The 12,622-nt window shown below is 45.7% G+C and overlaps 1 protein-coding gene across 1 annotated transcript; it reads right to left on the reverse strand.

Annotated features, from left to right (window-relative positions):
* Positions 1 to 5,988: 5,988 nt before the first annotated feature.
* LOC125908321 (uncharacterized) lies at positions 5,989 to 11,226 on the reverse strand. Its single transcript, XM_049611017.1, has one exon. It carries the CDS (start codon positions 11,224 to 11,226, stop codon positions 5,989 to 5,991), a length of 5,238 nt encoding a protein of 1,745 aa, XP_049466974.1.
* Between the last annotated feature and the right edge of the window lie 1,396 nt (positions 11,227 to 12,622).

Below are 12,622 nucleotides of genomic sequence, written 5' to 3' on the forward strand. Positions count from 1 at the left end.
AACATGTTATTCGCTTCGCGGTCCGAATTCAACTCCTCGCGCTTAGCCCGCGCTCCCGAATTTAACGCTGCGCGTTCTCTCTCTCGCAACTCGTTCCTAGTACGCTCTCGTTCTCCTGATCTCGCTACCGTTATTTCTATCTCTCACTACCACTAGCGCTTTTCCTTTCTTACATTCGGCCGTCCTACCCTATCTTCAGCCCCTGAAGATTTTTCTTCCAATTCATTTTATTCATTTTCCGATTCTGCTTCATCTTCCGAAAATACTTTGTCGTTACTGATGGCAAACGACCATAACTTCATGTTGTCGCAACTTGTTGTTGTTATGTTCGGTCCCTCGCAATTGGCTGCCCTTTTAACCTTGTATCGTCCGTTACGATTAATTTTAATAACTTCATACGGTCCCAAAAATTCGCTAGCAAGCTTTCTTCCGGCTACAAATTGTGTTCTTTTGATGGCTACCAAATCTCCTACCACGTACGCATATTCCGGCTTTCGTGATAAATCATAATGTTTTTTATATACATTTTGCGCATTACAAATGTCATTCTTCGCTCCTTTTCGCATTTCCTGCCGTTCACAATCAAAACGATCATACGCTTCCTCCTCCAGTAACCGCGACAAGTCTTCCACCTCCGACGTCCTCATCTTTGTCCCGAACATCAACTCGAATGGCGACTTTCCAGCTGCTACGTGAATATGAGAGTTAATCGCTCGCTGCACAGAAGGCACCACCTTGAACCACTTTCCAGGATCTTCCGATGACAACTTCGTCAAAACCGATAACATGGTGCGGTTCACTCTCTCCGCTTGACCGTTGCCCCTCGGCACTCCTGTTGTACAAACGACGTGCTGTATACCATGGCGATTAGCGTACTCACCAAATGCGTTGGCTGTGAAAGCTGAGCCCCTGTCGGTTACGATACGAGCCGGATAGCCAAAAATTGTCGACCAGCATTCCAGCTTCCTCAATGTTTCCTCCGCTCCAGCCGTTTTTGTCGGGTACAACCAGACGAACTTGGAAAAACCATCCACTACAGTCAAAACGTATTTGTACTGCTTTCCCGTGGCGTCCATCGGCCCTACATGATCGAGGTGAAGGGTTTGCAGTGGCTGATCTCCCTTGTCAATGGGGTGCAGGAACCCTTCCTTTCGTCCTAACTTCTTATTGTGGATGGTACACTTCACACAGCTGTTGAGGATCAGTTTCACTTTTCGCTCTAAATGCGGTATAAAATACCGTTGTTTTATGGCGTGCATGGTTTTGCATAGTCCAAAATGACCCTCACTATGAATGTCCGAAATTATTTGTTTTTCCATATCACGCGGAATCACTAAAAGGTCTTGTCCTTCGACACACTTGTATAAAAGTTCTCCTTTTATTTTGTAATCTTCGTACGGTCTGGTGTTAAGAATTTCAACTATCGCTTTTATTGAATCGTCCCTTTGTTGACTTCTTTTAACACGAGCCGTCACTTCACCATCATTGTTAACTGTGGATATCGACTGAGACAATCGACGTGTTTCAATCGGTCTCCGGCACGATGTTCCACCTCAAAACTAAACTCCTCCAAGCAAATAACCCACTGCACCACCTCTCGCGGAACGTCTGCTTTCTTCAATGTTTGTTTGAATGCATTACAGTCGGTCACAAGCTTGAACTTTATCCCCAGGAGATAATGCCTGAATTTTTTCAACGCAAGATAAATAGCCTTTGCTTCCAACACATAGCTGTGATGTTTGGCCTCTGCATCGGTTGCCTTCTTGCTCCAAAAATATACGGGATGCAGCTCTCCATCAAACCATTGCAACATTGTTGCCCCAAACCCTTTGATGGAAGCATCCGTGTGCACTTCTGTTTTAGCATTTCGATCGTATATTTTGAGCACCGGTTCTTTCACTAACGCACTTTTCAAATCATTAAAGGCTTCGATCTCTATACTACCCATTTTAAAATCTACCTCCTTCCGCAGCAAGTCAGTAAGAGGCTTGGCCATAATAGAATATCCTTTTATAAATTTCCTAAAAAATCCCGTCAAACCCAAAAACGCTTGCACTGCTCTTATGTTTTTCGGTATAGGGAAATTTTTCACCGCACTAACTTTTTCTTGTCCAGGCCAAATCGATCCGTTTTCAATATGATGTCCCAAAAACTCAATCGATGTTTGAAGGAAACGACACTTTTTCCACTTTATTTTTAATCCATTTTGGGCTGCTACTTCAAACACTTTCCCCATTTTTTCTAAACACTCCTCAGCCGTACTACCACAAACCACAATATCGTCCATGTAAATATGCAACACATTCTCTCTTAACAAATTTTGAAAAACATAATTCACAAACCTTATGAACACCGCTGCCGAGTTGCATAGTCCAAATGGCACACGATTAAATTCAAATAATCCCGATTTTGTAACGAATGCGGTATACTTGCGGCTAGCTTCTTCTATCGGCACATGAAAAAACCCGTTTTCCAAATCCATAACAGTAAACACCTTTGCACTCTGAAGCTGCTCCAAAACTTCTTCTAACAATGGAACTGGAAACCCATCCTTTAGAACCATTGTATTCAGTTTCCGAAAGTCGATACAAATCCGACTAGTGCCGTCTTTCTTTTTCACTACCACAACGCGACTTGCAAAGTCTGACGTCGATGGACGAACAATTCCCTTCCTCAACCATTCCCCTACATGGTTTTCGAGTGCTTCTTCCTCCATTAAAGGCAAGCAACGGGGCGTATGCCGAAAAGGTGACGCGTTTTCTTCCAACACTATCTTCATTTGTATGGGACAATTGTCTTCGTAATTATCTACCACTGAAGCTTCGTATTGACTTTTCAGCGCTTGTACCTTGTCTCGAAACTTCTCCGGCACTTCCAGTTCTTGGATTTGTTCACAATCAATCTTATACACAGCACTTTCGTGATCGCTACCCGATTCCTCATTGTCACTTTTTTTCTTAAAAATCTGCACTCCATCGTTGGTTATAGCGTAACAAACACTTCGAAGAAAATTCATGCCTACCAGCATTGGAACATTCATCGAATTTGGAGAGACCACCAGCAAACCGATTTCGTATTCAACGTCATCGATGCCAATGTTTGTTACCAATTCGCCTATCGGCTTTTGTATGATTCCACCAAAACCACGCAATTGTTGTATGGATTGTTCCATCCTTTGTTGTACACACCCTAAATCTTGCAATGTGTCTTGACGGACAATCGACACTTCGCTGCCTGTGTCAATAACCGCTTTTATATTTTTTCCCCCCAACTGGACCATTTTTGTCGGTAGCTCAGCTTGGACATGGTTTATCAGGTTTGTACTTGTACCCGGTTGTTGTTTATTCCTTTGCCCACACTGATTCGCACGATGCCCAAACTCGTTGCACTGAAAACACCGTGGTCCACTTCTTTGTTCTGGACAATTCCGTACCATATGTCCCATCACACCACAATTAAGACAACGTGCTTTTGTTGCATTTTTCACAGGAATTGTGTCTTGAACCGGCAAACTTTTGTTCTCTTTCTGCCCCGCGCGCTCGTGCCATGCAGATCTCACCGCACGTGTTTGTTTCTGCGCTGCACGCTCTTGCCAGGCAATTTTTTCTTTCAACTCTCTCACCGTGCGCGCTTCGTACAATGCCGCGCGTTGCGCTTCGCTCTCCGCGATACCATCAACAATGTACTCACACACACTTTCTTCGTCAAGGTCAATCTGTTTGGCAATTCGCTGCATAGAGTAAATGAAATCCAAAGCAGATTCCCCTTTTTTCCGTCGTCGTGATGCAAGTTGACGATGAATGTCCATCGGACGCACTTTTTCTCCGAATTCTGCTACTAGCGCCTTGCGAAGAGCCCCGAACGATGAGACCCCACGCATCGTTAGCAAAAAACTTCTCGCTGTGCCCACCAACTTTTTTCGACACATCACATATTTTTGCTCATCTGACCATCCCGCCATGGTCGCAACATCCTCAAAATCGGTCAGCCACGCAGCAAAATCCACCGAGCCATCTGCACAAAACGCCTCAATTCCCTCTTCCACGTCCCTAAAGGAGTAGGGCTGCTGTACTATGCTCGGCTCCACTTTCGCTGCTGCACTGCTAGCTGCCGCTTCAGATTTTTCCTCCATGTCATGAAATTGATCCATTGTAGAATCATCCGCGATGGACATTTCTTCACTTTCCACTAGTGATCTTGCCATTTCTTCTTTGGTTCCCGTTGAGGGCAACCCTTTTTGCTGGCACCTTTTCGCTAGGCCAGTCTTCGTCAATTCTTCACACAGATCAAGAATGCGCTGCTCCAGCTCATCCATTTTTGATCAGTCAACTTTTTTGGCGAAAATCAATCGGTCACAGGAACGAACACTTTCCTTCACTTTGACTGACTTTCACTCCACAGAAATTTGAGTCTAACTCTGATCACCTCAAATCAATTAGTCACGGGATCACTTTTCCCTCACTTCAATTGATTTTCTTAGATCAATCTACTCAACGTTCTAATCACTCTTGTTCATTCCACAAGCTACACGTAAAACCACTGTTTGCTGGATTTTCATCCCACTTCTGACACCAAATGTGGAGTTTTTTTTTCGGTTTAGACAAATAACGCTTTATTTAGATTTCAGTTCACAACATGTTATTCGCTTCGCGGTCCGAATTCAACTCCTCGCGCTAAGCCCGCGCTCCCGAATTTAACGCTGCGCGTTCTCTCTCTCGCAACTCGTTCCTAGTACGCTCTCGTTCTCCTGATCTCGCTACCGTTATTTCTATCTCTCACTACCACTAGCGCTTTTCCTTTCTTACATAAATTCAATTGAAAAAATTAATGAAGGCATCATTTGCCAAGATCCAGTTGGTGCGTTTATTATTGTGCTTAAGTCGGCGTGTACTGTGCCTGTCTTGGACTGCTGCTCCGAAAGACAGTTTCGTGTGCGCGACCAATGGTGGCTCCAGAGAGGATGCATCAACCAACGGATCGGCAAGTAGTCCAATGCCCTCCTTTCCCTCCTTTCCCTCCTTTCCCTCCTTTCCGTCTGTCGCTTACGATAATTTAGCCTTAATAACAAGCGTAGCAATACTTGCTGAATAGCTACGTTATGCAACGCGCCAGCGATTAAACGCGCTTAACGATTCAATGGAATTTAACGATTTAATGGAAAACATAGGCAAAGAAGGAAATGCTGATCGACGACGGTCAGCATTTTTAAAGTATAAATTCAATTCAAAAAAAATAATGAAGGCATTATTTGCCAAGAGCCAGTTGGTGCGTTTATTATTGTGCTTTCCCTCCTTTCCCTCCTTTCCCTTTTTACCCTCCTTTCCCTTTTTTCCATCCTTTTCCTCCTTTCCCTCCTTTCCCTCCTTTCCCTTCTTTCCCTCCTTTCCCTCCTTTCCCTCCTTTCCCTCCTTCCCCTCCTTTCCCTCCTTTCCATCCTTTCCCTCCGTTCCCTCCATTCCCTCATTTCCATCCTTTCCCTCCTATCTCGCCTTTCCATCCTTTCCCTCCTGTGAAATATATTCACGAAAAGGGGCTGGCTGTGATATTTGGAGGAAATTTGAATAGGAAAGTGTACACCTTTATCGCTGGTCGGTTTGCAACTGTATATTCGTTTGTCCTTTTTTGTATATAATATTTCATGCAGTCCATAATTCGTGTAGATCGAGCAGTTTCGAATGTCGAGTAGTTTATAACCTAATCTTAGTTTCCTAACGCTTTGTTTTATGTACAATTCAAATTTAAGTTCGAAAATAATTATCCAAATTCCAACATTCCCGGCCACCAAAGAAGAACTTCTTTAAATTTCATGCAAAATATAAATTTAATAATGAGTTCAAAAAAGAATTCAAAAAAAGTTCGACTCTTGAACCTGACGCTTATCTCCTATCATACTGCTCGTGTGTGTAGATGTGTGAATGTGTGTTGCGTGTATCTTGTTCTGCCATGAGTGCGAAATGTAAACAATGTCGCGTGGCTTGCAGCTGCGCGTTACTCAGTGCCAGTGGTTTCCTTCTGCTCTAAGTTGCTAATTACGTCCGGATTAGGCAAAACCGCCAGACGATTAGCTGCGCGGACGATTTGCTTCCCTGAAGCAGTGCGCAGTGTAACGACGCGAACAACATCGTCCTTTCCAGGGTGTACTGCAACGATGCGCCCCATCGGCCACGAGGTAGGATGTACATTGTCTTCCTTAATAATCACCAGTGTATTTTCTTTCAGAACCGCTGATTTCCCGTTGCAATATTTGGCTCGAGCTTGTAACTGCTGCAGGTACTCCGGATACCATCGAGCCCAAATGGTTTGCAGATGTTTTTGTACCAACTGGTATTCCCTCAAATAGTTGCTCGGTGTCTCGGTGTAATCGATGATTGGTACCGCTTGCAGATTGCCACCGACGAGGTAGTGTCCCGGTGTCAATGGTTCCAAGTCCGACGGCTCATCGGATAGAGGTGTAATTGGTCGCGAATTTAAACATTGCTCTACCTGGGCAAGTAGGGTAAGCATGCTCTCCTGTGTGATGCTTGTTGTTCCTATTGTTCTGACTATATGGCTTTTAGCTGCCTTCACCGCCGCCTCCCATAAACCTCCAAAATGTGGTGCTCTTGGTGGGATAAACTTCCACTTCATATGATTCATCGCGCACCAATCAAATATAGCAGCTCGATCGTGTTCGTCGCTCTTTAGCATCTTGTAGACGCGATTCAGCTCATGTGCCGCTCCCTTAAAGGTGGTTGCATTGTCGGAATGCAGTTCACCGATTTGACCACGACGTGCAATCAAACGACGAAGTGCATTGATAAATGCTGTTGATGTTAAATCGCCAACCAGTTCGATATGTACCGCTCTTGTTGAAAAACATACAAATATGGCGATGTATGCTTTAATCGGACTTCTGTTGCGTATGGTTTGTTTTATATAGATTGGTCCGCAATAGTCTACTCCGCATACTGAGAATGGTCTTGTTGGTGTGACTCGTGATGTTGGCAAATCGGCGATACTTTGCTTAATAAGTGTGGGTTTGGCCTTAAAACATGCGTGGCAACTGTGGTACACAGACTTGCATAAATTGCGACCGCCAATTATCCAAAAGCTTTGACGTAGTGTTGTTAAAAGCAGTTGTGGTGCAGCATGCAGCTTACTCAAGTGTATCGAAACAGCTAGTAGTGCGGACAGTGGATGTTTCGATGATAATATTACCGGGTGTTTTTCTGATTCCGACAGATGTGCCTTACTGAGCCGGCCACCAATGCGCAGAATACCTTGCGTATCTATGAAAGGGGAAATCCATTTCAGTTTGGAGTTCTTCGGAATCTCTTTGCCCTTCTGCAGGTGTTGTATCTCCTCGGAAAAGGTGTCTTGTTGCGAAAGATAACACAACTTGAGTTCTGCCGCCTTGAGTTCGTCTACAGTGAGCGGTGGGATATCCTTAGCATGGACCTTGTTTCCTACGCGGCGCTTTGCGTTTTGTATAAAGCGCAAACAATGTGCAACAACTCTTTGCAGTTTGTGGTAGATCGAAAATCGTGAGAACAAACTGTTTCGAAATTCGCAGATTAATGCTGTGCTTGCAACCCGTGACGATAGTTTTTCTTCTTCTGCGCTCTCATCTTCGCTTGGTGATGGTGTGTTCTGCGGCCATTCTTCCGAGTTGCGTGCTAACCAATGTGGCCCGTGCCACCAGCGCTCACACACTAGCAACTTTTCCGGCGTTAAACCTCGCGAAATGTCGTCTGCTGGATTGTCCGAGCCTGGAACATGCTTCCAGCATTGTATTCCAGCCGTGTGCTGAATTTTTGCAACCCTGTTTGCAACGAAGGGCTTCCATCGATTTGGTGCTGAATTCAGCCAGTGAAGGACAGTCATGGAATCGGTCCAACAGATGGTGGTAGCAGAAATTTTCAGTGATTGCTGGACTTTCTCGTAAAGAAGTGTGGCTAGTCGTGCTGCACATAATTCCAATCGAGCTATGGAATGTGAATTGGATAACGCAACGACCTTTGACTTGGCTGTTAGCAGCTGCACGGTGACTCCTTCCATGCTTTCAGCCCGAATGTAGCAACAAGCACCATATGCTAGTTGTGATGCGTCAGCAAAGATATGAATTTGCAGACTTGTTGCCGTGCATTGCGATATGTACCGTGGGACTGTCAAATTGCGTAGTGAAGATAATGTAGAGTGAAATTTCGACCATTCATGCTGTAAGTGCGATGGTAGCTCGCTGTCCCAGTCATATGCCTTTCCATGAATCTTGAGAGCCCATAGTTGCTGCATGAACATCTTTGCGATGATGATCGTTGGGCCCAGTAGCCCGAGGGGATCAAATATCTTGGCGATATATGACAAAATTAACCTTTTCGTCATGCTGGGTGTTGTAGGTGGTATCTCAATACGAAACCGTAGTGTATCAGTTGCCGGTTCCCAAACGATGCCTAGTGTGGATACTTGTTTCGAGCTCTTCCACTCGTGCGAGAGTTGTACCGCCACATCTTCTGAAGGAACGTTCTTCAATGCTTCGGAGCGGTTCGATGCCCATTTCTTCAGCGTGAAGCCAGCTGAATTTAGCATGTCTGAGATTTGCCTTTGTATAACGATTGCTTCGGACAAATCATCGGTACCCGTTAGCAAATCATCTACGTAAAAATCGTTCATGACCGCGTTCATTGCCAAAGGATACTCTTCCTTGTGGTCAAGAGCAATCTGTTTTAGGGTCCTGGTTGCTAAAAATGGAGCAGAGGCTGTGCCGTACGTAACCGTCTGTAGCTCAAATGTCGATATAGGATCTGCAGGATGTTCTCTGTACCGGATGCGCAGATAGTTACGGTCATGAGGGCTATGTAAAATTTGCCGATACATCTTCTCTACGTCTGCAGTGAGAGCAATGGCACGAGAACGAAACCGAAGGATAATCGATAAAAGATCTTCTTGAACGACTGATCCCACGAAGAGTTTGTCGTTCAATGAGTAACCACTTGAAGTCTTACAGGATGCATCGAACACGACACGCACCTTCGTGGTTGTGCTTGATTCCTTAATGACAGCGTGATGTGGGAGGTAGTAATGCTCTACCGAATCGTTTGCAGGACTGGTAAGCCGCTTCATATGCCCCAAATGCTCATATTCTTTCATAAATTTAACATACTCTTCTTTCATTTTAGCATTGGTGTTCAACCGCCGTTCGATACAACGCAGTCTGCGATCGGCTATTTCCTTCGACTCTCCTAAAACGATATTAGGGTTGGAGTTAAATGGCAAACTAACGACATACCTTCCACTTGAGTTGCGAACAGTTGTTGCTGCGAAATGCTTCTCGCAAGCATTCTCCTCAACCGATAGCACAGGATCCTCGGCTATGGTTTCACTCTCCCAGAACTGCTGCATGGTCTCCTCCAGTGGGGTGTCGTATGCAGATAGATGGCACAGCCGCGGACCGACTGACGAATGATGAGTGTTGCCGGTGACAACCCAACCAAAGTGGGTTTCGACCAGCCACGGTTTGCCTCTACCGATAGAGCACTTGCGACCGGTGTGGAGCTCCCAGAACGTATCGCCTCCGATGACGATGTCGATTTGCCCCGGACTGTTAAAGGTGCTGTCCGCCAATGCCACGTCCGGCATTTTCCATGAAGAGACGTCCGTTGGTGATGTAGGGATGTTTGCGGATGGCGTGTCCAGAACCAAGAAAGTCATCTCCGTTGCGAAGGGTTGTGTCTTGGACTGAACGGTAGCGACGATGGAACCCATGATCTGCTGTACTGCATTGCCGATGCCCGATACAGCGACGTTGACCCTTTTGCGACTCGTCAGCAGTTTCCGTGCGAACTCCTCAGCGATGAAATTCGACATGGATCCCGAATCCAACAACGCCCTTGCTTCATGGGTGTTCCCGTAGTCATCCTTGATCTGGATGTTTGCCGTCGCCAGAAACACATTGTCTTCATTCGACTGAGCTGACAATGTTACCGTTGCGGGTGGAGCATAGGGTGGTGAATGATGTAGAAGTGTGTGATGACGCTCACGACACGTGCGACACGAATAATCCGACTTGCACGCTCTAACCTGATGATTGCTGCTCAAACAGTTCCAGCACAGCCGCTTCGATGCGACGACGTCCCGTCGCTGTTGGACCTCCTTGGCGATGAACACTGGACAGTTGCGCAGTGTGTGGTCTTCGGAACACTCCAATGGACACTTTGGCTGTTGGGTGTGCGCAGTCGATGCAGCAGCAGCCGAGCGAGATGTAGCTGCATTCGCGATGAATCTCCGTTGCCCTGGTTGACGAATGAGACCGGCCACCTTGATACCACTAGCTGCTTGATCCTTCACGAAGTTGTTGGTCGATTTCAAGATTTGGATACGATCTTGCACGAAGTCGATCACATCCTTATATTTGTCCGTCGTGAAGTGCACGGAATGTTTCTCCCAAGCCAACAATGTCTCTCGATCCAACTTCATCAGCAGCATGTTTGAGAGGGGTGTGTCCCACGAGTCAACTGGTTCGTTCAGCTTTTTCAACCCGTTGACGAAGCGGGTGAATTCATCCACCAGGTGCGTGAGCTTGTCAACGCACAACAATTGCACTCCCGGAAGGTAGTGCAATTTGCGATAGTATTCGCGAATCAAAAGACGAGAATTGTCGTACCGTTTAAGAAGCGCCGCCCAGGTAACCGAATAGTTGTCCGCCGTTAAAGGTGTATGCTCGAAGGGTACCGCCGCGTCCCCCTTCAACGATGACAGTAAGTATTGTAGCTTCGCGATAGATGGAAGCTCGGCTGAAGCATCGATCATTGCGATGAAGCGATCTCGGAAAGAAAGCCATTTTGTGTGATCTCCGTCAAATGTTGGAAGTTCGATTTTGGGCAAACGTAAATTTGGCGCGTGGGGTCGACCGAATGCAAGCGTTGAGGAAGCCAAGCCCGTTGTATCGTTGAGCGAACCTTCTTCCTTTGGCTGTCTTTCCCGTAGAAATGATTTTAGCTTGCGACAGCGTTCTTCAATGTTGATCCGTTCCATTATGCTGGCTTCGACCGCTTCGTCTTTATCTTCAAGCTCTTCCAGGTTCGAAACTGCGGTGAAAAACTCTTCCTTATGTTTCGCCAGATCTTCTAACACCTCCGGAATCTGCTTGGCATCATCACTCGAATATTTCGCCTGGAACCGTTCCAGCGATTTTATGTTCTCCAGGGCGATCCTCTTTTTCAGTTGCACTGCTTTAATTTTCTTATCCATTGCACAAAGAAAATACTGCGATATCACACGAAAATAACGAACAAAGCGATGGCGCGAAATTCAAAATGATGGCGTGTAACCGACCGTTGCCCTTGATGCGGGGCGATATGCGATGGCGGGAATTGTCACGGAATGACTTGCACACTTGACGACGAATACCGAATTCCACTCTTGATGCAGAATGAAACATATTTCTTCTCCGTATATCACGATCCAGCTCGAAGGACCAAAAATGTGAAATATATTCACGAAAAGGGGCTGGCTGTGATATTTGGAGGAAATTTGAATAGGAAAGTGTACACCTATATCGCTGGTCGGTTTGCAACTGTATATTCGTTTGTCCTTTTTTGTACATAATATTTCATGCAGTTCATAATTCGTGTAGATCGAGCAGTTTCTAATGTCGAGTAGTTTATAATCTAATCTTAGTTTCCTAACGCTTTGTTTTATGTACAATTCAAATTTAAGTTCGAAAATAATTATCCAAATTCCAACACCTCCTCATTCCTTTCCCTCCTTTTCCTCCTTTCCGTCTGTCGCTTACGATAATTTAGCCTTAAAAACAAAGTGTTGCTAGGTAGCAATACTTGCTGAATAGCTACGTTATGCAACGCGCCAGCGATTAAACGCGCTTAACGATTAAATGGAATTTAACGATTTAATGGAAGACATAGGCTAAGAAGGAAATGCTGATCGACGACGGTCAGCATTTTTAGAGTATAAATTCAATTGAAAAAAAAAATAATGAAGGCATTATTTGCCAAGAGCCAGTTGGTGCGTTTATTATTGTGCTTTCCCTCCTTTCCCTCCTTTCCCTTTTTTCCCTTCTTTCCCTCTTTTTCATCCTTTCCCTCTTTTCCCTCCTTTCCCTCCTTTCCCTCCTTGCCAACCTTTCCCTCCTTTCCCTCCTTTCCCTCCTTTCCCTTCTTTCCCTTCTTTCTCTCCTTCCCTCCTTTCCCTCCTTTCCCTCCTTTCCAACCTTTCCCTCTTTTCCCTCCTTTCCCTCCTTTCCCTCCTTTCTCTCCTTTCCCTCCTTTCACTCCTTTCCCTCCTTTCCCTCCTTTCCCTCCTTTCCCTCCTTTCCCTCCTTTCCCTTCTTTCCCTCCTTTCCCTCCTTTCCCTCCTTTCCCTCCTTTCCCTCCTTTCCCTCCTTTCCCTCCTTTCCCTCCTTTCCCTCCTTTTCCTCCTTTCCCTCATTTCCCTCCTTTCCATCCTTTCCCTCCTTTCCTTCATTCCCCTCCTTTCCCTCCTTTCCCTCCTTCCCAACCTATCCCTGCTTTCCAACCGTTCCCTCCTTTCCCTCCTTTCCCACCTTTCCCACCTTTCTCTCCTTTCCCTCCTTTCCCTCCTTTCCCTCCTTTCCCTCCTTTCCCTCCTTTCCCTCCTTTCCCTCCTT

The sequence above is a fragment of the Anopheles coluzzii genome, chromosome 2 (genome assembly GCF_943734685.1).
Source record: "Anopheles coluzzii chromosome 2, AcolN3, whole genome shotgun sequence".
In the NCBI taxonomy this organism is placed as follows: Eukaryota; Metazoa; Arthropoda; class Insecta; order Diptera; family Culicidae; genus Anopheles; species Anopheles coluzzii.